Source organism: Pan paniscus, chromosome 5 (assembly GCF_029289425.2).
Source record: "Pan paniscus chromosome 5, NHGRI_mPanPan1-v2.0_pri, whole genome shotgun sequence".
NCBI lineage: Eukaryota > Metazoa > Chordata > Mammalia > Primates > Hominidae > Pan > Pan paniscus.
The window spans coordinates 44,644,517-44,672,016 of NC_073254.2; the positions used below are offsets into that span (position 1 = coordinate 44,644,517).

At 44.7% G+C, this 27,500-nt stretch overlaps 4 protein-coding genes and 1 long non-coding RNA gene across 12 annotated transcripts in view; 3 read left to right on the forward strand and 2 right to left on the reverse strand.

Moving 5' to 3' along the window:
- LOC103783493 (protein shisa-5) overlaps positions 1-15,896 on the reverse strand; it is a 139,221-nt gene extending 123,325 nt beyond the window's left edge. The window contains exons 1-3 of one of the 2 annotated variants that reach the window (XM_008955103.6): positions 15,763-15,896; positions 7,013-7,088; positions 330-6,620 (exon numbers count right to left, since the gene is read on the reverse strand). In XM_008955103.6, the coding sequence (XP_008953351.1) occupies positions 5,868-6,620; positions 7,013-7,088; positions 15,763-15,863 (930 nt within the window). In that variant the 5' untranslated portion in view covers positions 15,864-15,896 and the 3' untranslated portion in view covers positions 330-5,867. Of the gene's footprint in view, positions 1-329; positions 6,621-7,012; positions 7,089-9,639; positions 10,003-15,762 lie in introns of those variants that run through there. The other variant, XM_055113327.2, reaches the window with a different exon arrangement.
- On the forward strand, positions 10,157-13,780 carry POLR1H (RNA polymerase I subunit H). 3 transcript variants are annotated; one of them, XM_008955098.5, is made up of 5 exons: positions 10,157-10,297; positions 10,414-10,568; positions 10,815-10,915; positions 11,122-11,231; positions 13,554-13,780. In XM_008955098.5, exons 2-5 carry the CDS (start codon positions 10,424-10,426, stop codon positions 13,576-13,578), a joined length of 381 nt encoding a protein of 126 aa, XP_008953346.1. In that variant the 5' UTR covers positions 10,157-10,297; positions 10,414-10,423; the 3' UTR covers positions 13,579-13,780. The 3 variants fall into 3 exon arrangements, with proteins under 3 accessions (XP_008953346.1, XP_008953349.1, XP_008953347.1); XM_008955101.5 differs by having other exon boundaries at positions 10,163-10,288; XM_008955099.5 differs by having other exon boundaries at positions 10,172-10,312.
- PPP1R11 (protein phosphatase 1 regulatory inhibitor subunit 11) lies at positions 15,752-22,896 on the forward strand. 4 transcript variants are annotated; one of them, XR_004671912.3, is made up of 6 exons: positions 15,752-15,892; positions 15,982-16,362; positions 17,477-17,585; positions 17,991-18,082; positions 22,369-22,446; positions 22,660-22,896. XR_004671912.3 is itself a non-coding variant. In XM_034961692.3 (5 exons), the coding sequence occupies exons 2-5, from the start codon at positions 16,294-16,296 to the stop codon at positions 22,393-22,395; spliced, it is 297 nt and encodes a 98-aa protein (XP_034817583.1). In that variant the 5' UTR covers positions 15,752-15,892; positions 15,982-16,293; the 3' UTR covers positions 22,396-22,896. The 4 variants fall into 4 exon arrangements, 3 of the variants coding, with proteins under 3 accessions (XP_034817583.1, XP_003829788.1, XP_034817582.1); XM_034961692.3 differs by having other exon boundaries at positions 22,369-22,896; XM_003829740.5 differs by lacking the exons at positions 22,369-22,446; positions 22,660-22,896 and having other exon boundaries at positions 17,991-19,221.
- Positions 19,020-24,838, reverse strand: RNF39 (ring finger protein 39). The gene is made up of 4 exons (XM_024929075.4): positions 24,109-24,838; positions 22,342-22,364; positions 22,043-22,134; positions 19,020-20,576 (listed from the first exon to the last, which is right to left on the reverse strand). Exons 1-4 carry the CDS (start codon positions 24,673-24,675, stop codon positions 19,996-19,998), a joined length of 1,263 nt encoding a protein of 420 aa, XP_024784843.2. The 5' UTR covers positions 24,676-24,838; the 3' UTR covers positions 19,020-19,995.
- LOC106634861 (uncharacterized) overlaps positions 24,636-27,500 on the forward strand; it is a 42,028-nt gene continuing 39,163 nt past the window's right edge. The window contains exons 1-2 of one of the 2 annotated variants that reach the window (XR_004671916.3): positions 24,649-24,761; positions 26,275-26,459. This is a non-coding gene — a long non-coding RNA (uncharacterized LOC106634861). Of the gene's footprint in view, positions 24,762-26,274; positions 26,460-27,500 lie in introns of both variants that reach the window. The other variant, XR_010112260.1, reaches the window with a different exon arrangement.

Here is a 27,500-nt window from a genome sequence, read left to right on the forward strand (position 1 = left end):
GCTATAATATAAATGACGCTTGGAAACATTAAGTGAAAGAAACTAGTCACAAAAGACCATATATGATTATATTTACATATGAATTTTCCAAAATAGGCAAATCCATACAGGTAGAACATAGATTAACTCTTGCTTAGGGTTTGGGGTGATGGGGAAGGGGGAATAAGAGAGTAATAGCTATAGGGCATGGGGTTTCTTTTTCAGGCGATGATAATATTCTAAAATTGAATGCAGTGATGGTTGCACATATTTGGGAATATACTTTAAAACTTTGATTGTATACATACTTTATTTTTTCCAGATTTATTGAAGTATAATTGACAAATAAAAATTGTACAGTGTGACTTTTTATTTGTACATAATATTTGCACATATTTATGGGGTACATGTGATATTTTGATACACACATAGTATCTAATAATGAAGTTAGGGTACATAGGATATCCATCACCTCAAGCATTTATTTCTCTGTGTTGGGAACATTACAACTCTTCTAGCTATTTTGAAATACACAATATATTGTTGTTAATTATAGTCACCCTACTGTGCTATCAAACACTAGAACTTATTCCTTCTATCTGACTGTACGTTCGTACCCATTAACCTACCTCTCTTCATCACCCCCCTCACACACACACACACACACACACACACACACACACACACACACCCCCTTCCCAGCCTCTGGATACTATCTTTCTGCTGTTTACCTCGATTAGATCAACCTTTTAAAGCTCGCACATGAGTGAGAACATGCAATATTTGTCTTTCTGTGCCTGGCTTATTTCATTTAATATCAGAACCTCCAGTTCTGTCCATGTTAGTGGAAATGACAAGATTCCATTCTTTTTATAGCTAAATAGTATTCCATTGTGTATATATGCCATATCTTTTTAATCCATTCATCCATTGATGGACAGTTAGGTTGATTCCCTGTCTTTGCTATTGTAAATAGTACCACAGTAAACATGGGGGTGCCAGTATCCCTTTGATGTATCGATTTCCTTACCTTTGGATAAATATCCAGTGGTGGTATTGCTGGATCACACAGATCTATTTTCAGTTTTTTAAGAAATCTCCATACTGTTTTCCATAGTGGCTGTACTAATTCACCTTCCCACCAACCGTGTGTAAGAGTTTGTCTTTATATCCTAGCTACCATTTTTGTCTTTTTAATAATAGCTATTCTAGCTAGGGTAAGATGGTATCTTATTGTGGTTTGCTTTAAATTTCCCTGATAATTAGTGATGTTGAGCATCTTTTTCACATACATGTTGGCCATTTGTATTTCTTAAGAAATTTCTATTCAGATCCCTTGACCATTTTTAAGGGGATTTTTTTTTTTTTTTTTTTTTTTTTTTTTTTTTTTTTTTACTGTTGAATTGTGTTCCTTGTACACTCTGGATATTAGTCCCCTGTTGGATAATTTGAAAATATTGTTCCCATCTACAGTTGGTCTCTTCACTCTGTTGTTTTCTTTGCTGTGCAGATTTTTAGTTTAATATAGTCCCACCTGCTTACTTTTTTTTGTTGTTGCCTATGCTTTTGATGTCTTAACCATAAAATCTTTGCCTAGACCAATGTTCTTGAGCATTTCCCCTATATTCTCTTTTAGTAGTTTCATAGTTTTGGATCTATCATTTAAGCCTTTAATCCATTTTTGGTTGATTTTTTAATATGGTAAGAGATATGAGCCTAGCTGCAATCTTCTGCATATGGATATCCAGTTTTCCCAGCACCATTTATTGAAAAGGGTGTCCTTTCTTGGTGCCTTTGTTGAAAGTCAGTTGGCTGTAAGTACATGAAATTATTTCTGGGTTCTCTATTCTTTCCATTGGTCTATGTGTCTGTTTTAGGCCAATACCATGATGATTTGGTTTCTACTATAACAGTTACAAAGCTATTACTATAGCTTAACTATTGGATGGGGCTCTTTTGTGGTTCCATATGAATTTTTTTTATTTTTGAGATAGGGTCTCACTTTGTCACCCAGGCTGCAACACAGTGGCGCAATACCAGCTCACTGCAGCCTTAACCTCCTGAGGTTCAAGCGATCCTCCTGCCTCAGCCCCCTAAGTAGCTGGGACTACATGCACATGCCACCACACCCAGCTAATTTTTGTAATTTTTGTAGACGTTTCACCAGGAACAAATAGAAAACTTGAACAGACCAACAATGAGTAATAAGACTGAATCAGTAATTAAAAGTGTCTCAATAAAGAAAAGCCCAGGACCAGATGGCTTTCCTGTCAAATTCTACCATACATACAAAGAAAAATTAATACCAATACTTCTCAAAATATTTTTAAAAAACTGAAGAGGAAGGAATTATTCTTAACTCATTTTATGAAGCCTGCATTACCCTGATACCAAAAGCAGAGAAGAATACAAAAAAAAAGAAAATTACAGGCCAATCTTCCTAGTGAAAATATACACAAAAATCCTGAACAAAATTTTAGCAAACTGAATCCAACAACATATCAAAAATATACCACAATTAATTGGGATTCATCCCAGGGATACAAGAGTGGTTCAACACACACAAATCAACAGACATTAACATTTTTTAATCTTATTTGAAAAGGTGGATAAAACTGAATTTGGAATTGGGAGATTTGTTTTGGGTCCCCACTCTGCCATTTCCAAACTCAGTACTCTATCAGAACTAAGTAACAGGGTGCTTGAGGGCTCAGAAGCTTTTGTCCAGCAGACAAGAAGGAACTGTTATTACACAGCCTTTGACCCTCTAGGGACTCCAGCAACCTCGTACTGAAAGGAGACTCCTTGTCTCCTTCTCTGGGGACCCTTTTGTTCAGAAATAAAACTTTAGTGCTGCAGGTGCCTTGAGGAGACGACATGTGGGTGATCTTTTCTAGAAGGCAGTGGAGTGAAAGTTTTGGGAAAAGTGACAGAAAGAGACACAAATTCTGTACTGGAAGCTCACTGAAAACCAACTAAGTAAACAAATATTTTAGTACCTCAACTGAAATATAAGCATAAACAGAGGTTGACTATGATTGTACCTGGACAAGATGAGTAAAAAGGTAAAGTGGTCTGTTATCAGCTATTTCTGTATTTTGGTCCTGGCTCTGCCTGACACAGTTCTGTCTCCAGCAGTTAACAAATGTCCTTTCTTTCAACAAATATCTATTAAGAGGCTAACATGTGCCAGACTCTACAGAACAGGCTTACAGGCATAATGCCACAAAGGAACAGAAATCTAACAGGCTTCAAGATCAGGCCTGTCAAATAAATGTACCACAATTTATATATCATATATATATCTAGTACACAGGCACCAGAACATAAGATTAAACATGTTAAAGTAATGTTTATCTAAGTATCATTTTTAAAAGAAAAATAAAACAAAAACTGGAAACAACCAAATGACATCAACAGAATATATAATTAAGTTGTGGCATATTCATGTCATGGAAATGAACTACAGTGTCACACATCAACATGGATGAATCCAAAAATAATAATGAGCAAAAGTAGTCAGTCATATACAGTATAATTCTATTTATATAAAGGCTATAAATAAGCAACTGTTAGGGATACACAGTAAAATCTATAAAAGCTAGGTGACAGTTATACAAAATTCAGGATAGTGGTTGCCTCTGGCTGCGGGGGAGAGAGATATGAATGAGAGCATACGAGGCTCCTGGGATGTAGTAATGTTCCATTTCTCAGTCTGAGCAACGGGCACCTGGACATTTATTATTGTTCTTCTAAATATACATTTTCATTTGTGTATTGTATATTCTATTTCACATTAAAAAGAAAAAAGACCAAAAAAAAAAAACATTAAGTGTGACTCAAGATTTAAGCAGACACAGTGCAAAGAAATGAAAAGGTGGATATAATTTGAGGTAGATGATGGATGCAGGTTTGGACAAACTGAGTTCCTGAAACATAGACTTTTATTCTTAGCCATATTAGGTGTGAAATTGCCCTGAGAGCACCAGTTGCTTTTATGCTAGATTTGGAGGGGAAAGAGGGCAGCTGAACTCAGCAATTTGTGTGTCCAGCACTGAAAACCTTCATGGTAAACAATTACTAATAGGTTATATGTTAGGTTACTTTTCAGTCCCACTCAGCTCAAAGGGCTTGTCATTACCCTACTGATTTGCACTTCTAAGTCTTGTGCCTGTTGCATTCTGATGACCCATTTCTATGCAAAACATAGAATCTAAAGCTGAGACATAGCAATAGAGGACCAGAGAACAGACACAGCAACGAAGTTTCCATGAGGCAAATCAGGAGGGTAGGAATGAGATTTTGATGTGCATCCTGGCCAAATTCCAGAACTAGCAAAGAGAGGTCAGTTCCTAATTCCAATCAAAGCAAATTCAGTCATCTTATTTTCACACAGAAGTGGTCTACATTGATTTTTAAATCTCTTTAAGGGATTAGGGAGCCTCTGAAATGCAAAGGAAACTAAACTGATAGTAATGTAAAATGAACAGTGACCTATCATACCAGCAAACACTGTCAAAAACAGAAAGCTAATGGTGGGACTGGAATCTAGAACACAGAAGTTATATTTATCCAGTGCTACGCTGTGCAACAGGGTAGTCACTTGCCACATGTGGCAATTTAAATTTAAATGAAATTCAATTAAACATTCCATTCCACAGCTGCACCAGCCACATTTTAAATGCCTCAACAGCCACGTGTAGCAAGGGCTACTGTACTGAGGAGCACAGACACAGAACATTTGTATCAGTGGCTGACCTAGCAGTATCCAGGGTAAAGGGTGTTCTGCTAGTAAAGCAAGGTGGGCATCAGAATTATCACAACTTAAGCATAATATTCTTGAGGGCATCTATTTCCATTTATTTGCTTCTCTGCTTACCAACTCTGAACCCCTGCTTTCCCAACTTTCTGGTATCTGGGAAGAAAATAAACTGACTAGAAAACACAAATTTCATTCTGCTTGACAACTGTAATTCTCACTAAATTTATAAATTTGTTTTCTGATTTATTAATGAGTGCCAAAAACATGAGTTTGAGAAAGGCTGAGTTTGATTATCCCCGAGTGGATCCAAGCATTAGGAAGGTCTTGCTTAAGTGGGTGATAGGAAGTGACAAAAAAAAGCTGGAAGAAACATGACAGACTATAATACTCCCTTCCCTAACCTTCCTCCTTTTCACCCTGCTCACTTGGGCCAGGTTAGAATCCGTCCTTTGTAAAGCACCCTGTACCTTTCTATTGTAACCTTTACTACATTATCTGTTTATAGAGTGATCTATGCCATTAGTTGAAAATTATTCAAGGGCAGAGACTTCTCTTTATTCACCTTCAGTAACTAACATAATGCCTAGCATGTAGGAGGCTCTCAAAATTAAGTTTCTCATTCAAATAAATTGCACAGAGCAAGTTACATTTTTAGGGGCTGGCTAGTAGTTATCTGATGAAGGTATGATATTAAAGACCATATACTAAACTATAGCAATCTCATCAAAATAACCTTGGAGGGCTGGGAGCAGGGAGAATAAGAGAAGTAGATTAGAATAATTCTTTATTCACCACCATTGCCCAACCCCGGTCTTTCCAAGTGGGGAAACTAACATTTATGAAACAACTAATACATACCTACACTTCACAAAAACAACAGTCCTTCCATAAATGCCATCAAATATTATTGCCATTTTAAAGATGAGGACACTGAACACTAGAAAGGATATGCAACTTGAACAAATGCAAGTCAACTAAAAATAGTTAAGCTAATTTTCAAGTCCAGAACTATCTATCTGTATCTGATACAAATGGGAATATTCACTGAACCCTGGAGAGAACGAGCATTTAAAAAAAAAAAGGGTTCACTTAAGAGATATGATTTTATCATAACAGCATTGAAACTTTAATCTCTTATTTTTCCTATTTGACTTCTTAAAAAAGGTGGCATTGCCAAGAATTTTCTTTGATATGGTTTCACAATTGTATTCACCTTCTCTCCATTCTGAGACTTATCCATAAGAATACTCACTTTAATCCGACTTCTACTGCATGGTTGGAAAAGAGGATATGCAATAACTCTTTCAAACTCCTTTATCTCTTTTACTCTCTCATGCTTCTCATATGTAAGTAGCTGGCTCTGGCTTCTTCTGAAGATTCTCTCCTTGAGTCTTTGTTCTGCAAGTTCTCTCCCTCGAATCATGCGTTCCTGGTGATCCTTAGTCTGCATCTGTTCCCTCTCATTTACCTGCTTTCTTCTCTGTGCGTTCTGGATGCCATGCCCTTCTGGCATAATTTTTGGTAATTTTGTTTCATTGGGGGGTTGTAGTCCTTGTCTAAATGATTTGTTCTTAAATTCTCCAGCCTTTCCTGTTTGATGTATGTGCCTTTCTATGTGTTTCATCTCTCTCTCAGGTACCAAACAGTACTGTTTTAGTCCTTCTATGCTTTGGGTTGTTTTCTCCTCCATTTTTTTCTTGATTTCATTGCCTGTCTCTTCTTTCATCATTTCCACTATTATTTTATTATAATAAGACTCTGCTTTGGCAAGCCAGTAGTCAAGAGAAACAGCTTGCTCCCTACAGAGTATTTCACACTCCTCCTGATATTTCTGAATTATCAACTGTCTTGCTGCTGTTGTATGCACACCACCTAGATTCTGTCAAAGTGAAGTCAGAAATTTATAATGTGATCATCTTTTTCCTTTGAACACATTTAAACAGGAGCCAAGCCCACCCTCCCAAATGACACCAGGAAAAGCTACATGCTCTTTAGCTTAGTTGTTATTTTATTCCCATCACTCCCAGGTGAGCCTGGGAGCTCTGAAAGTATTAAGTACTCACCACCACAAATCAGTAACTAGGTTTAAAAATGTATGGTGTTGGAAGTTTCCAAAAATGATACTTTGTCTTGCAACTGTGGATATAGCTGGGTAACATTTGCCAGTGTAGACATACTACCTGAATGTGTCACTTGGGCAGAAGGATTTTAAACCTAAGATTCCTTGTCTGTGTAGTTCCAAACTGTATGATGTGAAGATAATTTACTTACCAAGATCTTTTTTTCCAGTGGAGACTGCTGACCTGCAGCAATCCTAGGATCTTTAGATGATGTACCCCAGGCCAATCTGGAAGATAAAAAAGCCAAGGTAGATTCAAATGTAGGAGGTGTCAGAACAAATCTGCTAATAGGGAGGACTACAGCAGGGCCACTTCCCCTATGGGAAACCACTGCATTCCTATGGTAGAAAATAATGAATGCTCTTTTAATACGAGGATCTTTCCTTTCATATGAACAAGCATACTTTTCCTGTGGACTCAGCGTGAACCACTGTGAATCTTGTATTGGGGATTGTGAGTGGGAAGAGACATGCTCCTTGGTGAGGTGTTGTCCAAGTACATCTGTGTCAGTCTGCTCAGTCCTCAAGCCTCCTTTGTGTTCTGAGACGATTGTAGGTTCTAGTTTTCTAGACGATTCTAGGTTTCTAGTTTTCTCTTCCTGCAGTTTCTTGATCCGGGCCCTCTCTGACTCTATCAGCACATACAGCATTTCTGCCCTCTAATCTTTTGTTCTGAAATTCTGTTATTTGACTGCTCAGCCCTCTGCTTGCCTGACTAACAATGCCAATCATCCTTCACTCTAAATCCATTATGAGACTATTCCCTGTTGAACCCCTCAGGATGGCAATTTGTGGTTACTCTGGGTTTATTTATAGAGGAGGCTGATGGCAACACAAATGAAAACTATCAACTTTTATGTGTCATCCCTGGTCTAGCCTGAGTTTACTGTGATGTCGTATTTAAGCCACTGAGGATGCCTGGCATTTCCTCTGTATGCCTTTTATACCATTTACAGTTCAAAGGATGGTCTTTACAGTCTGACAGAGCTAGATCTGAAATCTAATTCTACCACTTCCTAGGTGTGTGACTCAGGGCAAGTAACTTCTGTCAGCTTTCTCATCTATAAAATGGAGATGTAAGACAAAAATCTGCCTCTCAGGGTTATAAAGAACAAATATGAATTAGATGTAAACAGCTTGGTAAGTTCTCAATAAATTCTATCTATCTGTCCTTCACAGGTCAAGCTCCTGATTATAAAGTCTTTCCAGTCTACTCTGTCAGTGATCTTCCCTTCCTCTAAATACTTGACATATTTTAATTCTACAACTCATTTGAAAATTAATCGTGGTTTACACTGTGATATCTGTATTCACATATCACTTTTAACATTTTGATGCTGAAATTTAGGCTCATAAGGAATGAAAACTGTAATTTATATCTACAAATATGATGCCTCTATATTGTTGGAAAGGATCTGATATTAAATATTTGGTCTCACTGACCTCTTAGGAACATTCTTATTTGTCTACGTAAGCTTATTTTGAGATTGTAAACGTATGATCATCTTACTTTTACTTCTCTGTACATGGCTTCTAGCACAATCCTTAACATTAGAGTCTGTGATCCCAAGTTCTCAAAATTAATGATTTGCTGATTGCTGATGATCCTTGACACATAATATCTGAGCGTCTTTTTAAATATCTGCCATAACATTGTATCTATTTTTATTAAACCATTTCCCAGTCTTCCTTGAAGTTTACAGATATGTTTGCTTTATATGCATGTTCTGGGCTCTAACATTTTGTACCTACTAGCACAGTTTTATTATATTCTAATTATTCATTCATGTTCCTTGAGGTCAGAGAACACAGATTTCAACTTTGCAGGCTCAGCCTCAGCTCAAAACCTGGCATAGTTGCTCAATAAATACTTTACTGATTAGACTGTGAGCTTTTGTTGGGAAAAGGATATGCCTTTTAATGCTTTGTTCCTTTACTGCAATTCACAGGGGATGTTGGCTGTTTTTCAAATTAAAAACAGAAAACTGAGGAGGGTAGAATTTCAAGTTCCATTTTCAAAGGAGACACACAGATAAGTGAGAATAAAAACTGTCTACAACAATCAGCTCAACAACACGTCTCCCTTTGTAAGACAGAATAACAAGCAATTTCACAGTTAAGTGATAGGGCTTGTCACTCTTCAGCAGTTTGCTGAGTTTTAACCCTTTCACTATGGCGTTCTCTCCATTATTACAGAGAAAGGCAGATGGGAGCCTCTCCCAGCGAAAAGACTATAGCTTGTGTCCTTCACAGGAGAAAACAGTGATGGCTCCAGAACTTTTATATGAAGGAACTTAACACAGCTATCAGAGTGGATGGTGGTGGGAGGGCTAGCAGGAAACTAGTAAACAACTACAAGCTGCCCCTTCAGGGAAAGTTTCTACTTGGAATATAAGTTACAGATTAATGAAAATAGAAAGATTTCCCAAAGATACTTATTCTCATGTTTTATAAAAGATCAGGGAAATGTCAGCTGTCCACTTAACGGATGACGATAATGAATTAAGAGTTCGATAGGCGGCAGGCACAACTAAAAGCCAAACTCGACCTAAGTCTTATGAAATCCTACTTAATGAGCTTTCTTGACTACTGCTAGCCTCACTTATCTGGCAGGAGTCGAAGGAGAGGCAGCCCCAAGCTCTTCTGTTCCACCACCTCCAAAGTCCTGAACCCCTTCTCAAGTCTCCCACTTCATCCCTGCTTCCTTTCGTCCCGTGGGACTAAGCATTCCTCCTGCCTTCACTCTCACCACTTGCTGTCCCTCAAAAAGCCGACTCACCCCTTTCCAAGCGCAGTGAACCGTCCGCAAAGCACGAGGCCGGTTGCCAGCTGCAGAAAGCCCACGCTCGCCAGCGGGACCCAAGGAACGCTAGAACTATACGTCCCAGAACACTTAGCTTTGTTTTTAACTACGGTGCAGCCGCAAAAGGGAAATACCGGCTCAGGACCCAGGGGAGCTGTAGTTCTCTAATCCAAAGAAATCATTATTTGGCAACGTACGGTTTTCAGGGGGATATACCCCGCGACTGCGTTCCTGTAGGATGTGAGACAAAGAGAATAAATATCCCAGGATTGGGTGCTGGTGGGAAAATTTGCTGGAAGCGCAGCATTGGTTACCAATTTTGTGCTCAACCTCTCAGTACCAGGGTGAAAGTGGAGACGCAATCTCCCTTGGAAGACGTTAGTCTCCATCTCTAACGCTCCCGAGACACGGTTCGCAATTAATTACGACGTCACAGCCAATCGTCAGCGCGAAAGCCTGACGCTCTAGCCGGCTCTATCTCGCTGCCCCGCCGCGGGCGCAGAGCTGGCGCTCTAGCCCACGGAGTTGGTTAACTCCTCTCACCGGCCCCTGGAAAGGGTTCCAAGTCCTTTAGTACCCAGCGCTGTCTGGGAATTCCGGGCGTTTCGGCTCCTTGGTCGCAGAGGCAGGAGGCGTGCGTGGCAGGAGGGTTCGGGTTTTATATTCCTAGGTCCTGGGACAGAATAGTTACGACCTCTGGGACAGGAACTCTTCTCTCTTTTGTTAATAAACTTCCAACTCCCTCCTCAGACCCGACCGCATGTCTGTCATGGACCTCGCCAATACTTGCTCCAGCTTTCAGTCGGACCTGGATTTCTGTTCAGATTGCGGCTCGGTCCTGCCTCTGCCCGGGGCTCAGGATACGGTCACCTGTATTCGCTGTGGCTTCAACATCAACGTTCGGGGTGAGAGGCTTGTACGCAGGGGTCCTGGCGGAGGGCGCAGGGTCGGAAGCTTGGGGAACTCAAGATCGGTTGGGTTGAGGAGGAGATCCTAGAGCAGGACATCAGGCGGTTGTACATTTGGTCTAGCGATGAAAACTGAGGGAAAGGATGTAGGGCCTCCTGGCCTAACCAGCCAGGGGAAAGGGGAGGTTTCCGGGTCAGCTCTCTCTGGTTGTCTCCATAACCAGTTCTTACTTGCCTGTGCAGACTTTGAGGGGAAGGTTGTGAAGACTTCGGTTGTGTTCCACCAACTGGGGACAGCCATGCCTATGTCGGTGGAGGAAGGGCCTGAGTGCCAGGGACCTGTGGTAAGCTAATGAGATCAAGAACTGGCTCCATAAGGTGGGTAGGAAAGAAATGGAGGAGTGATTGCAAAGCTCTGGAGAGTTTTGTGCCCAATTCCAAGAGGGAAAAGAGATGTAAACCATCGACGTTTGAGAGGCGTGATCGCCTGATTCCTGTGGGAAGTAAGGGGATATGACCAGGCCTCCCTAACCCACCAGTTTCTTCCCAGGTTGACAGGCGCTGCCCTCGATGTGGTCATGAAGGAATGGCATACCACACCAGACAGATGCGTTCAGCCGATGAAGGGCAAACTGTCTTCTACACCTGTACCAACTGCAAGTGGGTATTCTTTCCCCTACCTCTGCTCAGTCTGTTTGCTAACTAAACAAATCCAGTGATTTATTTTTTTGTACTAAATGGCCGTTTCCCTTGGTCTCATCCCTTATTTCTGTGCAGTTCTGGTAATAGGGAGATTTGTAGTTGTTTTTTATTTTTTTAAGTTACACTTTTTTAAACCTTTTTATAACCAGTGAAATAAACCTTTTAGGATTTTTTTTTTTTTTTTTTGACAGGGTGTCGCTCTGTCACCTAGCCTGGAGTACAGTGAGGCAATCTTGGCTCACTGCAACCTCCGCCTCCTGGGCTCAGGTAATCCTCCCACCTCAGCCTCCAAAGTAGCTGGGACCACAGACACATGCCACCACGCCTGGCTTTTTTTTTTTTTTTTTTTTTTTTTTTCTGTATTTTTAGTAGAGATGGGGTTTCTCTATGTTTCCCAGGCTGGTCTTGAACTTCTGAGCTCAAGTGATCCACCCACCTCAGCATCCCAAAGTGCTGGGATTACAGGCATGAGCCACCCCGCCTGACCTACTTTTAGGATATTTAAAAGGAAATGAAGAAAAAAAAAAAAAAACATAAGAAGCAGGTATTGTTTAGTGGTCAGCATCTTATACTGCAGTCTTCAACCGCAGTCAAGGTAGCTTTCTTTGGAGAGAATTAGTCACACATGATTTAGAGAACATGGGCTTTCTGAATGCTTTTAAGACCTCATTTTTGTCTTTGGTGTTCTGCAGTCACTATAGTATATCAAAATACGATTTTCTTTTATTCTGTTTGGGATTTGTTGGACTTTCTGAAACTGAGAGTGGATTTTTTTTTCATCAACCTTGGAAAATTATCAGCCATCATCTCTTTTAATATTCTCTTTCCCCCATGTTCTCAGTCCTCACATTCTGGACCTCGAATTAGTTACTAGAAAGAGGTTTCTCTCTTCTGTCCTCCATTTCTCTCACCTTTTCATATTTTCAATCGCTTTTCTCTTTATGCCACCTTCTGAGTAATTTCTTCAGGTCCCTCTTCCATGTCACTAATTCTGTCTTCAGTTTATTTCAAGTATTATTATTTTTTACTATTGTTATTATTTTGAGTTCTATTTAATTACTTTTCAAATCTCAATTTTTAAATAATTATCAGTTCTTTAATCATATTTTAAATTGTTCCTTTTATTATTCTTTAAATATATATTTAAAATATTAAATATGGTTATTATATTCTATGTCTCATAATTCTGATATCTGTGGATTTTGTGTGTCTGATGCTGCTGTCTTTTGTTTCTGCTGTCTCTCTCATAGTGCTTTTTTTCTTTGTTTTGTGATTTTTGACTATAAATTCGAGTTTTTTAGAACTTGAACTGTAGGAATTCTTTGAGGCCTTGGGCGAGTGCTGTATTCTCAGCATTTGTGTTTCTTTTCTAGGTGCCTTGAAGCACTATCAAGCTGGAATTACTTTAAATAAATTCTTGGCTTCATGTTTTTTGGAGCAGACAGATAGTATGAATTTGAGCTGCAAATCCATGTAAGGGCTAGCTTATGGTTAGAAATTCTCAGGAGAGAGTTTTCTCTCTTTCTACCTACTGAGACAGTCAAATTCCCCTTCTATAGAGTTGAATTTTTTCTTTTCTTGTTCACTTTTACAAGAAAGGGCAGCCTTTTGCAGTTCCCAAATTTATGCACAGGATCTCCTATCAGACCTTATACATTTTGTCCCTCATTTCCTATGCTTCCAGTGACTGTCACAACAGTATAAAGGGCACCATAGTGTCACTGTCACGTTTCATAGGGACATTAGTTTTAACTTCCCTGTCTCGATTTCTGGTTTTACAGAACTTTTAACCAGTGTGCAGATTGCCTTTACTTTCTTGCCATCTCATCAAAGGATTAAAAATATTCATAGTCAGATATATCTTTTAAAAGTATTTTTTTCCTATCACTGGTTGTCATTTTACCAAAAAAAAAAAATTTTAAAATAAAAAGAAGATTTTTTTTCCCAGCGTGTGGCTTGCCTATTTTCTTAACCCTCTTTAAATGAGCAGAAGTTTTAAGTTTTTATAAGGTTCAGCTTATCCTTTTTTTTTTCTTTTACAGCTAGTGCTTTCTGTGTCCTAAGAAATCTTTGCTTTGAGGTTATAATTCATTGGATATATTTTTAATCCCAGAATTTTTAGTTGTCTTGGAATTAGAATTCGAAGTTTGTTTAGGGGAGCCAGTCCTCAATGATGTCATAAATAAAAGTCCTTCCTTGATTATTTGATTGCATATCTTATCTTATACTACTAGAAACTCATCTTTTGGTGAATATAACAAGTCCTTTCTTTCCTCATAGGTTCCAGGAGAAGGAAGACTCTTGACCTTTTTCCTGGGCAACTCTACAGTCCCTCCCTCCTTTCGGAAGGTGAAAGATACTGGGTTTTTAGATGCCTTGTCCATCCTGTCTGGTTGCAATGTTTTGCTCCCAGAAGAGAATCAGATCATCATGTGGGGATTACCATTGTTCCTGGAGTACTCCTACCCTTAGTTGAATTTCCTTATTAAAGTTATATTTTTCTATAAGACCCTGACATATGTATGTTACTTATAATCTGTCTTATTCCAAAAGGAATTTAAATGAGTTTACAGAGATATATTTATATGAAAAAGAAAAGGGGGAAAAATTAGGACAAAAAAGTAGAGTCAGGAATGAGGCTAATATAAACAAAAAGCAATTGTAAGTATTGCCATACTATTTAAATCTATTTGGTTCCTGAGTTTAGGTTAAGAAAAACTAGGAATTTGGATAGTGAGACATTTAACAGAAATTTTAACCAGATCTCTTTAGCATATAAATTTGGACAACAAAAAATCTGATACTAAGTAATGCCACTAAGTGATCACTATAGGTGAGTATTTTATTAGTATTGAGATAAATACAATACACAGTTGACCCTTGAACAACACAGGTTTGAACTGCTTGAGTCTACATATATGTGGATTTTCTTCTACTTCTGAGACCCATAAGATAGCAGCACATTTAAGCCCTCCTTTTCCTCCTCCTGAGCCTACTCAACATGAAAATGTGATCCACTTCTACTTAATGAATAGTAAATATATTTTCTTTTCCTTATGATTTTCTTAATAATGTTTTCTCTAGCTTACTTGATTGTAAGATTATATGTATTGTAAGTATATAATACATATACAAAATGTGTTAATCAACGGTTTATGTTATTGGTAAGGCATCTGGTCAACAGTAGTTAAGTTTTGGGGGAGTCAAAAGTTATATATGGATTTTTGGCTGTTCAGAGGGTCAGCACCCCTTACCCCCATGTTGTTCAAGGATGAATTGTATATCTATTATAATAGATTCTTATATAGAAAGAAAGAAAAAAGTAAAGTCACAAGGAATCCTACTCCACAGAGATAACCAAATTATACTGTATATCTGTGCTTGTGTATATGTATGTGGCTCTGTATATGTGTGTTGCTATATATGTGTTTGGTTTTTTTAATGGACTAGACATGCTGAACTATATCTTGCTTTTTTCTGTTTGAACTAAAAACTTTCAAGGGGAACAAATGCATACTCAGGTCCCGCATTCCTTGGCTCAAATAGTGATCAAGGGGTTACTGTAATAATTATCATATAATTGTGTGGCCCTTTATATATATTCAGAGCTCTCAAACATAGCTATCTTGTTTGACCCCCCACAGCAACCTGGAGAATGGGCAGGGCAGTCTTCCCCACTGTACGTTTGAACTGTTCTGGCAGTTGACTTTCCTGACCCACTCCTGAAATCTGAAACAAACCTGTTCATGTTTCTACCCTACTTTAAGCCTTTCTCTGGCCCATAACAGTGATTGGATTCAGCTTAATTTCTTAGCAAAGCATAGAGGTTCTTCCATATAACCACTGCCTACCTGTCAAGCTTCATCTGGCACTCCCTCAGATCCAAGCGGTACAAAACTCCATTTCCTGTAGTGCACACATCTACAACTTTTTAAGCTGCTCTTCTAAAAAAACCTACTTGTCGGCCTTCCTGGTTCTTGTTTTACCACTTTCTTTTGCTCTCTAAGAAACGTGCATATATTTTTATAAAATAGCCTATACTGTAATTTACGACCATTTCTCTGCTTCATCCTACTCATCACCCCAGAGAGAACGAATATGTTGGCAGTATGTAACTACATTCAGATTTACAAATCAGACATGGCATTTGTTAATGCCCCAGTGTTTCATATTTTTGTTAGTTTTCAGCATGCCTGTCTTTCCTACTAGAGCTAAAAGGCAGGGTCTGAGCGTCTTACGCGCCTCCATCTTCAAGGCGTAGCACAGTGACTGAAAAAAACCCACGTTGAACGTGCACTAAACTGAACTGCTCAAACACCTACAGGCACAGGGCGAGGGGTAGAACCACATCGCTTGACTCTTAAGTGTGTTTCCAACTGCTCCCACTTCCCGTTTTCTTTAGAGAAACCCAGACCAAACAAGGAAAGGGAAATAGGCCACGGTAGGGTCATTACTATTGCTCCTTAAGCTTCCTCGCCGGTCCACCTACCCAGACAAGGCAAACGGAAACCTGCAGCAGGACTCAGCTTGGTGCACACAACTCCGCCCTCGCCACACCCACTCTGCAGCGTCTGGCCCGGCAATACCCATCTGGGCGCCCCTCCTGCTTCCTCTAGGCTGTGAGTACGCCTGCTGCCCCAGACTCTCCCTCCTCCACCCACACCCGCAGTGACACCCCTTCCGCCAAATTTGTTTCTCTTCCTTTCAGCGCCTGCGCGCTGTCACGTTACGGCGGAACTAATCCAGCGACGCCTGCGCTTTGACGCATTTGGTGCCGTGGAAGGGGAAAAGGGGGACTGCAGTATGCGTCACACCCGGAAGCGGCGAGCCGGAAGTGGGGTTGGCCAGGTTATCCCCAGGGGTGGAGAAGCGGAGGCCCAGGAGGAGGGGAAATAAAGAAGGTGGAGGATCCTGGCTACCACTCTGAATCCGATACCGCTTCTCTTAGACCTCAGCGACAGAAAAAGGGAAGGGTGTCTCGTCCCCCTTCCTCCTCTCCTCCCTGTCCTGAGCCTTAGCCATGGCCGAGGCAGGGGCTGGGCTGAGCGAGACCGTCACTGAGACAACGGTTACCGTGACAACCGAGCCCGTGAGAAAGGCGGGGGGGCGGTGCTGTTTAGGGGTCTGGGAGATACTGGGAGGGAGGGGACAGGGATTAGAAGAGTTGTTGGAGGAGCTGGGCCTAGGGATATGGGAGGTGTGGGGTTGAATATCTAGGGCTGGGAGAATCGGAAGGTATTGGAGCTATTTGGAGTGGCAGAGATGGTGCAGGAGGCAGGTCAAGGAACTTGTAATAGGGAGGTACAGTTAGGATATAGGTGTTGCTGCTTGGGGTGGGTGGTTATGTGTGTAAGTAATAAGCGAAAGGGAAAGTGAGGATTAAGGAGCCAGGAAGATGTTGGGAGGAAATCAAAGGTAGTGTAAGAAAGCATGGTTGGAGGCCAACTTATCAATATTATCAATATTGATATTCGAATAAATATTTATTGAATGGATGAATGTAAAAGGAAGTGGCAGGAATGAGGAAACAAGAAAAGGAGATGAAAAGAGGTATTTTGAGAAATCAGAGAGCAAAGATGTAAATGGAGAAACAAGAAGTATTTATCCAAAAACATGTTAAGTTGCCTTCAAAGGGAGAAGGTTGCATTGGGCTTAATACTCTTGGATTAAAGGAAGTTTAGTAATTAATAGATTAGTAATACTTGCTACTAGAGATGCCAGGATGCCAGAGAATAGGTGGATAAGAGGTAGAGAGGGCTGGAGCTTGAGAATGAGAGAGGTTTTGTTTGTTTTTTTAAGAGAAAAAGAATAGGGGATCTGGAAAAAGGAAGGGAGATCAAAGATTAGGTGCTGGGGACTGAAAAATAATTTTCATGTATTAATACTACCAAGGATGATTTGGGGAGGAAGACAGAGAAACAGCAAGGATTATATTTTCCTTTGAAGAGTAGCTGGGACCTTTCCTAGGTTAGGAATTGTGTCTTCTCTTATACTGGTGGTATAAGAACAGGAAATAATACTTATTCCTCAAGGGACTATCTGAGGTAAAAGACCTGTTCTGTTTTATCTTCTGTCAGCTCCTCTGGTGCTATGTCTATGGTACTGATTGAGCTAAAGAAGAAAAGAGAGGAGGTTCCCTGGGAGGGAGTGGGAAAGGTTAGTAAGAGGGGACTAGATAGGTATGCTCATCCTTAACCTTCTAGGAGAACCGGAGCCTTACCATCAAACTTCGGAAACGGAAGCCAGAGAAAAAGGTAGAATGGACAAGTGACACTGTGGACAATGAACACATGGGCCGCCGCTCATCAAAATGTGAGTAATTGTTGGCCCGCAGTAGCCCTGGAGTTCTGGCTCCCTTCAGCATATCTTGTATCTACTCATATCCACTGGCTTTCCAGAAGCCCCCAGATGTTCATAGTTCTGTCACTTTTTTGGTGGTGCTGTGGTATCAGGGAAAGAGGTAGGGAAGGGCTAGAACTGGAATTGCCTAGGTCTGACAGCAAGAAGTGTCAGAGGTGGGAGAAGTGGGGCTTTGAATTCGTGGCTCTCTAAGAGGACAAGAGGGGTGGGGCCTGAGTCCCAGAGGGTGGGCCTGGGGAAGCTGGATCCTGGAAGGTAGGAGAAAATAGGAATTTTCACTGAGTTTGAGTGGGAATGGAACTGACTATATATCTTACCCTTCCTCCTCTTTAACTGGGCTCCTCCCTCTAAATCTAGGCTGCTGTATTTATGAGAAACCTCGGGCCTTTGGCGAGAGCTCCACGGAAAGTGATGAGGAGGAAGAAGAGGGCTGTGGTCATACACACTGTGTACGTGGCCACCGCAAAGGACGGCGTCGTGCAACCCTAGGACCGACCCCCACCACCCCTCCCCAGCCTCCTGACCCTTCCCAGCCCCCTCCAGGGCCAATGCAGCACTAAATCCCTCTCTCCTCCACCATTCCTGTGTCTGTCTGGCCCTAAATGTATCCATGTGGCTACTTCTCCAGCCCCCTCCTTCCCTCTCTTCTGCCTGATAGAGGGAAGAGGAAGAGGAGGACGAACAGAGATCCTGGAATTCTGACTTGCTGCTATTCCAGAACCCAGCCTCCTGGGTTTCCCCAGTCCTCATTTTTCCTCCCAATACCCACCCTTCTCTCTCGAGGGATCTAGGCACCTTGGTCCCAGTGTCTTCCTTTTGTTCTCACTGCCAAACTGCCTGTCCTGGGATCTAGTTATCTTGGCCCTGCACTCTCAACATGAGTAGCGAACACTTAAATTGGGTTTTCAACAGTCCCAGCCTTCACTGCCAGGGTCCCAGTCAGATTCCAGGAATTTGCGCCCTAACTTTGCTTGCTAATCCTGGTTTAGAGCTATCCCACTAAAATATTTAATCCTAATTCTTAGTCCTTGCCTGTGAGATATGAGGTCTTACAGGAGACCTCAGAGCTCCCAGCCCTTCTCCTCCTGCTAACCCTTCTCACACCTTCAAGAGGAGTTAGAAAAGAGGTCCTTGTCATTCTCACCTCTTATGGAAAATGGAACAAGAAATAATCATATCCTTTCTTCCCACCCTTCTCCTGTGATTTAGGATTTCTGACAAAGCTGGCTTGAGATTGGTCACTTAGAGCCAACTGTCTCCTCCGCCTTTTGTTTTTCAGCTTCAGAGACAGATCCAATATAGTCCCAGGGACCTGGGTCTCTGGGAGAGGAAGGAAGAGGGAGGGAGCAAAGAGATTGGGGTATGTCCTCTGTAGTACACTCTTACCTCTTACTTCCTAGACTTTGATTTCTCCAGCAGCCCAGATGTTCAGTTCTCTTGGCCCCTCTCTACCCCTTACTGGGATCTGGTTTTCATTTTCCGGTCCTTTTGCCATACACAGTTAACAGAGATCAGTTAAATCCATACCACCACTGAGATCTCATTTATTGCCACAGATGCACAAAATAAATAACCCAAAATCACAAAATGTGTTAAATATGGGCCCATTTATACTTATGGGGAAGGGTGTGAGACTATACACAAGGATGAGTTTGGAGATGTCTGAAGTATTCCCAGGTTGAGGAGAGAGGGGAAATAGCACCATTGGTTCCTTTCTGTGAGTATGTGCGGGGAGAAGTTTCAAGAAGGTTCTTATGGAAAAAAGGCTGTGAGCATAGAAAGCAGTCATAGGAGGTTGGGGAACTAGCTTGTCCCTCCCCACCCACAGATCCCGCAAAAGAGGTACAAAGCTTCCCAGAGGGCCACAGGGCCCAGACCAGAGTCAAGCCTCTTGTTTTAGGAGAAACCTCAGTGGACAGGCAGGGTAGCCCAGTCCTTAGATCTGTGGGGAAGGCCCTGAGCCCTTCTGGAGCTAGGAGAGGCAAGAGTGGGAGTCAAGTATTTGACCAGCAGAGCCTCTATGTAGGAAACATGGTCACTTTACCAATACTGATGGGGAGGGCCTGTTCCCCATTGCAGGCCTAGAATGGTTTGAATGGGAGAAGTCAGGAAGTACTGTAGTAGCTGTAGGGGAGAGAAGATTCTGAGAGCCAGAAGGCAGGAATGGATTTGGTTTTGAGCAGGGATGTGGAAACGTGGAGACCAGGTGAGGTCTCATTATTTTGGGGGGAAAATGTGGGTTGCTATTAATACTCCTGCAATGGGCGTGTGAATGTGTTCCCAGAAATGAGTGGGGAATTCCACGCCCAAAAAGCAGCTGCAGGGCCAGTGGCCGGGCCAAACTTCTAGTTGGAGACGAGACTCAGCTTTCCGCTGGTACAATGCGGAGCGGAGCACGAGGGTCGCAGGTGCAGAACAGCGGGAAGATGCGCTCCCCCAGGGGGCCAGGCGCCTGGAAGGCGTAAAGCAGGTCGAGTGAGCGGCCGTCGTAGAAGGCCACGCGGCCCCGCTCCCAGTCCAGGTCCACGCGAATGCGCCGCGGCGGGGGCTCAACACCGCCCAGCAGGGTGGGCTCGGGTGCCGTGAGGGCCCACAGGCGGCCGCCGCGGCCCTCCACGGCCCACACGGCCCCCGCAGGGCACAGCCTTACGCAGCCCTTGCGTTGCACTGATTCCCCGGCCGCGCCCACTGCATAGTGGCTCTCCTCGTCGTCCTCATCCTCCCCAGAAGAGTCTCTGCAGGAGGCGGCGTCCGCAGTCTCCACCTCCCAGCAGTGGCGGCCGGCCCCGAAGCCCTGCGCACCCAGCACAGCTGGGAGCTGATCGAAGCGCTTGGGGCCGTCAGGGGGCGCGGGCGTCCCTGGTGGGGCCAGTTGTACGCTGCGGCGGTCGGCGGAGATGAGCAGGCGGCGGTGTGCGGTCCCAGGGTCCAGGGTCAGGTCGGCTGGAGACGGGGAGGCAGGGAGAGGACCTCATGAGAGAGTTTTCTAAATCACAGGCGGGGTAGGGTGGAGAATAGTCAACGAAGATCACGTAAAAGACTGAGAGCTAGTGACCCCACAACAGCTCAAAAGGCGACTGCAGGACCAAAAAGAAGGAAGGCATATGAAGAGCAGGCCTGGGCAATATCAGACCTTGTACTGATGCACCACTTCTGTAGAATTGGACCTGGGGAAGGATCATACTGGCCCAGTGCAGGGAGCACAGCAGGAAGATCAAATGAGAGGTTGTCTCGTTTGTGGGGTTGGGGGAGGAAGAGTGAGGCTGATCTGACTTCGAGGGAGGAGTAAGGACTGATACCTCAATCTGCATCATCTGGGGTGGGGCATGGGAGCTGGGTCAGCAAAATGGGGAAGGTTCATCTAAAGAGAAAGTCATACTGATACTGGAACCTCAAGTAATGGGAGGGGCACAGGGAGGAATCCAAGGTATCCTGAGAAACCAGCCCACCCACCCACAGGAATGGGGGGGGTGGGGTGGACAGGCCTATTTCTGTAGGGGTTGTGGGGCAGAGGAGGAGAGCAGGTGGTGATAGCCAGAGACCAGAAAAAGAACCATTGGCCTTATATGTATGGGGTGCTTTGAAGAAAAATTTCTGGATTAGGGGTGTCAGAAGCAATCTGGACTGGGCAAGATGGTGGATGACCAAGATGGTGGACCATCTTCTCTAGGCAGTTTAAAGAAGGGTAGAGGCACCCTTCTTCTTGGGAGTGAGTGAGGAAAGAAGGGTCAAGGAGATGCTGGGGTCCCCTTCCAGGGAGGAGTGACGAGAGGTGGTGGAAGCAGAGATTTTTGAGAGGCACCTAACCTTCAGGGATCTGTTGTTTGAATGTATGAAAAAGGAAGAGGGAAAATGGCTGGAATATGAGGAATCGAGGATAGACATTGTTATAGGCTGAACTGTGCCCTCCCCCACTCCACACACACACACAAAGATAGGTTGAAGTCCTCCAAACCTCAGAATGTTACCTTGTTTTGAAACAGGATCTTTACATAGGTAATCAAGTTAAAATGAAGGTCATTAGGGTGGGCTCTAATCCAGATTGCTGACTTACAAAAAGAGGAAATTTGGACACAGAGACAAATGCATACAAAAGAAAATGTGCAGACCTATCACCCAAAGAACATGTGAGGCTACCAGAGGCTAGGAGACAGGCATGGAACAGATTCTGTCTCATGGCCCTCAGAAGGAACCAACACTGCTGACACCTTGATTTCAGACTTCTACCTCCTGAACTTTGAGATAAATGTCTGTTGTTTCAGCCACCTACTTTGCGGTGCTTCATTAAAGCAGTACTAGGAAACTAATGCAGACATCAAAAAGGACCTGATCACTTTTTAGGGCTAAAAGGAAGAAAATCTAACACAGACTCTCATTCAATTCCCTTCCCTCCCTTCTTCTTTCCTTACCTGTCAGTCTATGAAGCATGTTTTTGACCACTGGATAATCTTCAGGGAGATCATCCTCTGAATTAGATGACTTGGGTGTTGGGACTTCAAATCTACACAGATGAGGGGAAGGGTCAGGAAATCAGCCCTCTGATCCTAATGCCCCCACGCATACCCGACTCACATCTCTGGAGGAAGAAGGGATGAGGCTATACCCCAGAAAACCTGCCTATTAATGGGAACAAAGGTGTGGGCCCAGTGAGAACGTGATGGCTATGGCAGCTGGTGAGAAAAGGAAGGAACAGAAAAGTGGAACTCACCGTCTCCATGTCTTCCTCATATCCTAGGATGGGCAGAAACAAACATGGATGTGAGCTCTGGGCTTCATTCCCTGGGGCATCCTTCCCTATCTCTCCCCTCCTCAGGTGAGTTCTGTCTGAGTTAGCAGTGTCCCTCCTCACCTTTCAGAGTGATCTCACCTCGTTACACCCTGTGCTCCTTTCCCTCTCATTCTCCTCCTTCACCTTTCATGATCCCTCCTTCCCCTCACCCCATCACTTTTCCCTCATCCTCCTAACTCCATCCCCACTGTCCTCCCCCTTTCCACTCCCCAAGAGTTCTCAATTCTTTTTTCCCAGGCTCGTCCATGACTGTTTCTTGTCCTCAGAGCCCTTGCCTTCCTTGCTGCCTCCTCAGTCCCATTCTCTGTCTCTTTCAGCGACCCCATCCTTATCTACCTTCCCCAGTGCATCCCAGAAAAACATCTGTCCCTTCCTCCCTCCATCACACAGACCAAACACACACCCAGAGCCCTCGGGCTAAGAGTTGGTATATAAAAGCCTTACAATAAAGCTGCTTCCCCTCTTGCAATAAAAGCCCAGTGGCATTTATTGGGCCCTTTGCTTTGTGTCTCTGGACCCTGGCCAGGGAGGCAGCTAGACTTGAATGTGTCCCAAAAGGCCCAGCAGATCCACGGAGTACTATGGGAGCCAGGAGAGGGCACTGGATGCTCCCCTCCAAACACTGGGATACCGACCCCTCCACTTCACTGTCTAGTGCTGATGGCTGGAGCAGGCCGATATGGTGGAGCCGGGGAGAGAGAAACAATTTGCCTAATTGTGCCAATTACTTTCAGACCAATTAGGTCTATGAAGACTTCAAAGGGCAGAAGCAAGACCCAAGACCAGCTTGGCTGCTGGGAAGAAGCCAGTCAGGAGTCCCAGACGCCCAGGGGTCGGTCGGGCAAGGGAATGGGCTGGTTAGTGGCCAAGGAGCCGGGGCCCAGGAGAGGCGCGGGGGGTAGATGGGTGGTAAGACTGGGATGTGGAGAGGAGCCAGAGGCCCCAGCGGCTGTTCTCCCGCACCTCGCCTCCACCCGTGGCCGCTCCTGCCTGGGGCCTTGGGAGGAGCCGAAATAACAATAACAAACAACACAGAGCTTAGCTTGAGCCAGAGTCCGAGACCAACCCCCACGACGCTACGGGGAGGTTTGGATATGCCCCAACCCCTTGCTCCCTTCCTCCATCCTCTTGTCAGTCCCCTCCTCCACAGCTTTTTCTCCGCCCCCAACCCACCAGCCCAGCCTCCTGCTCCCGCTCCTCTAAGCAGGTTCTGCCCTCGCCCACCGTCCTCCCAGGACCCCTCCTCACCCTCAGCTGGGTCGGCTCTCCCTTCCGCCCGCCGCTCCCTCCCCTCCGCCAGCTCTCCTCCTCCCGGGCGCCTGCGGCTGCCCTGCCAAAACTTCTGCAGTTCCCGTGCCCTTCGCGGCGACTCCAGGGCTCTCCGCGTTCTATCCGGTACCCCTTCTCTGCCTCCCCAGTCTCTTCTCTCCAGCCCCTCTCACAAGGCTCAGGCATCGGTCCAGCCTCCTCCCCTGTGGACCAAGTGCCAACTCCATCCATCGTCCTTCCGGGCGCCTCTCACCTTGAGGACCCAGGGTCCTCGCCCCCTCAGCCTTCGCTTTTCTCTCCCCACCCCATCCTTTGCCTAAACTTCCACAGGGCCTCCGGCTCCAGACGTGCCATTCCCGGCTTCCCCGGGAACCTCCCGCTTCCACCAACAACTCCGCGACGCGCGCCCAGCCTCACCTCTCCGGGCAGGTCCAGGCAGCCCATGGTGGGGATGCGCCCCCCTCGGCGTCTCCCCGCACGGGCCCCAGGCTCAGCCAGCTTCTCTCGCAGCTCGCGGCTAATTCGCACCTCCACCGCCAGCCGCACATTAGACCTCAGGCTGCGGCGGGGACACGGCAGGCCGCAGCAGGGACAGGCGGTGGGGGAAGCCTCGGTGCCGGTCGCCGGCGGAGTCCCCCAGCGGCGGGCCAGACACGCGCGGCAGAAGTTGTGCTCGCACGCCAGAAGCACCGGGTCCTCGAAGGAGCCCCCGCACAGAGGACACGTCGCCAGCTGCTCCAGACGCTCCACCAGCCCCGGGCCCAGCTCGGGCGCATCCATGGAAAGCCAGGATCTGGACGCCGCCCCTTCCGCGACCACCGTGACCGCCTTCGAGCGCGCAGATGGCGGGCCGCCCCTGCTGCTTGCTGTGTAGATGCCCTTCTCTCCGACTCCCGCATTAACTTTTGCCGCTTTCCGCCCCTCTCCTGGGATTGCCTCTCTCTTCAACCAGAGTCTCAGTCTCGTCAAATCTCTCCACCACATCAGGCTTTATAGGGAGGGAGGAGGCTCCCACGGGAGGTAAACACCAGGCCTTGCGTAACGCCTCATCTGGTTCTCCTGCTTCCCGGGTAAGGTTTGGGGGAGCAGGGAGGGGAGAATAGCACACCTGGTTCCCAGAGCCTAGGAGGCAGTCACTAGAGGGCGCTCTTGGGCGGGGTAGCCCTGTGTGGGGAGGGTAGACCCCTGTGACCCCCCGAAGAGCCCCAATTTTACCTTCCCCTCCGCCTGTGGTACGCGCATGGGCCGGGTGCCCAGGCTCACTCTTGGCATGTGCGCCCACATTGCCAAGGTGTGCGTCATTCCAGGTGGCTGGCACACCTACATCTGGGGGCTGGGGGCCGGAAGCACAGATCCTGGTTTGTGTGGCTTTGGCAAGCCTCTGAGTGTTGATGTGTGGTTTTCATTCCCGGTGCCTCTCGCCTTTCCATCTTCCTTCCTTACCTATTAAGGGCTTAAGGGCATTCTGCAGCTCTGGGGTAAGGGGTGGGGAGCAGGCGCCCACACTCCGGCCTCAGGGAGTCGGGGCACAGCTCTTTCAGCTCTACCTCTGGCCAGCTCCCAGGGCCTCTCCTTACTTTCTTCGTAAGTCTCTCTTTCTGGTTCTTTCTCTCTGTTTTTCCCCGTGTGTGATTTTATTACCAGTTTTCTCTTTCCTTCCTTCTTTGGAATGTACCCGGTATTATCTATTTCAACTCTGGTAGTTCACAGAGGCCCAGAGAACTGGAATAGCCAAGGTCACATAGCAAGGGAATGACCAGAAGTGGAGCCCTACCCTGGTCTTCTGACTTGTGTTCTTGCTGTGACTCAACCCTGCCTTTTTCAGTTGCAGATCCCTGGGACCCCCTCCTGCTTCCTGATTTTTTTCTGGTGTTCCTTTGTGCCTTCATTCCTCACCTCCATCTCTCTCTTTTTCTCCTTACCTGCTCCTCTCCCCACCTCTCCTCTTCCTCCCTGCTCCCTCCTCTTCCTAGCTTCTCTACCCTTCCAATGCCAGGCCTAGCTAACTGGATACTCATGGGGGTTTGTGCATAAGTAAACATCCAGATGTCTACAACTATGATCACCCACACTGTTATATAACATGTGTCTGCATCCATCAGTGTCCAAATGCCCAAATGTGCACAAACTTGCAGACAGAAGCATTCATGTAATACAAACATCACAGCTAAATATAATGTGTATGAATAGCCTCATATGCATTGAATATCACTGGGATAAATGTCCAGTATTATTTCGGAACAGATGGACATGCTCAAAGAAAACAGGCAAAGAGACAGATACTCTATCATCAGTTTTATTATTAATAAGAACAACAGTATAACAGCAGTAAGTCTTTATGCAGCAGCAGGACTTTATTAGGCACCCCCTCCAGGCACTCTTCTTCTGCCTCCCCCATACTTATCAGGGAGACACTCAAATATGACACCCTGATAAACAAACCTACACAAACAAACACACGTACATTCATCTTGGAACAACCCTCCCAGCTCAGTGCTCATAAAACACACAGATACCCAAGCATAAGACTACAGTTGTGACTGAAATCTATTTTGTAAAAGATGCACTTCTATGCTCTGATAGGTAGCATAGAGAGATAGCAGCATGAGAAGTGATCGGCCTGACATTGCTGGCTTTGGAGACTGAGGCAGGAAGCCACAAGCTAAGGAAGTGGGTAACCTCTGGAAGCTGCAAAAGACGAGGGAATGGATTCTCTAGCAGACCATTCAGAAGGAACCTAGCACTGCTGACACCTTAATTTTTGCCCGGTAAGACCCATTTCAGACTCTGAACTACAGAATAATAAAGTAACAAATGTGTATTGTTTCAAGCCCCTAAGTTTGTGGTAATTTGTTACAGTATCAATAGGAAACTAATACATAAGATTGCCTTTTCTCCTCCAGTCTCTGGCTCTCTGAGTCTGTTTGCACTTCTGTGTTGTTGCACCTTCCAGTTTGTCATATTTTCTGGATGTCTCTGCCTCTCTTGACCTTCTTTTCAGTCTCCTGTTATCTCTTTTCCTTCATTGTCCTGGCTTATCCCCAACTCCAAGGCCTCTCAGGATCTTTTTGGATCTGGGCTTGAAGTACTGGAGAAATGTCTCTGAGACTCCTCAAGAACCTCAATTGTCACCAATCCAAGTACCTTGCCATGGCCCTCATGGGCTTGTCAGCGGTTAACAGCTTCAGTTGCACATTAGAATTATCTGGGAAACTTTAAAACTCCTGATGCCCAAGTGACACCTCAGACCAATTAAACGGACACTCTGGGGATGGGTCCCAGGTGTCAGTACTTTCAAAAGCTTTCCAGATGATTCCAGTGTTTAGCTAACAGGAGAACCATGGTCTTGAATGACGGCTGTTCATGTGGGCTGGTCGCTCCATTTTGCTCCTTGTGCTCTGGCTGCAGTGCCTTCTACTTCTCGTTCCCCGAGCCACTGCTGGTGCGGCTGCACCGCCTTTGCACTCACTGTTCCCTCTGCCTGGGCCCCTGCTCCTCCAGAGCTTCACATGGCTTTCTCCATTTTCTCACTCATGTCTCAACCCAAAGGTAACATTCAGAGAGGACTTCTTTTACCACTTGTATCTCAAGTGGTCTTTCTCAAAGGTATTCACTATCTCTTTACCCATATTTATTATCTTCATGCTATTCATTACTGTCTGCAATGATCTATTTATGGACATTTGATCTGTCTCTGTCCAATAGAAGGTAAGTGAACAGGGACCTAACCTTCATGTTCGCTGCTGCTTTCCCTGCACCTAGAATAGCACCTGGCACACAGTGAGCCTTAATAAACTTAGGTCCAGTTG

What these genes read in the sequence shown, in the direction of transcription:
- POLR1H (XM_008955098.5), top strand. Translation starts at nt 10,424, where the DNA reads ATGTCTGTCATGGACCTCGCCAATACTTGCTCCAGCTTTCAGTCGGAC. An exon ending in CTTCAACATCAACGTTCGGG is followed by an intron (nt 10,569 to 10,814) that starts GTGAGAGGCTTG and finishes TTGCCTGTGCAG; the next exon opens with ACTTTGAGGGGAAGGTTGTG. An exon ending in CTGAGTGCCAGGGACCTGTG is followed by an intron (nt 10,916 to 11,121) that starts GTAAGCTAATGA and finishes GTTTCTTCCCAG; the next exon opens with GTTGACAGGCGCTGCCCTCG.
- PPP1R11 (XM_034961691.3), top strand. Translation starts at nt 17,556, where the DNA reads ATGAACACATGGGCCGCCGCTCATCAAAAT. An exon ending in GGGCCGCCGCTCATCAAAAT is followed by an intron (nt 17,586 to 17,990) that starts GTGAGTAATTGT and finishes CTCTAAATCTAG; the next exon opens with GCTGCTGTATTTATGAGAAA. An exon ending in CCTATCTCTCCCCTCCTCAG is followed by an intron (nt 22,447 to 22,659) that starts GTGAGTTCTGTC and finishes CTTTTTTCCCAG; the next exon opens with GCTCGTCCATGACTGTTTCT.
- RNF39 (XM_024929075.4), bottom strand. Translation starts at nt 24,675, where the DNA reads ATGTGGTGGAGAGATTTGACGAGACTGAGACTCTGGTTGAAGAGAGAG. An exon ending in GCCTGGACCTGCCCGGAGAG is followed by an intron (nt 22,365 to 24,108) that starts GTGAGGCTGGGC and finishes TGCCCATCCTAG; the next exon opens with GATATGAGGAAGACATGGAG. An exon ending in CATGCTTCATAGACTGACAG is followed by an intron (nt 20,577 to 22,042) that starts GTAAGGAAAGAA and finishes CCCCGTCTCCAG; the next exon opens with CCGACCTGACCCTGGACCCT.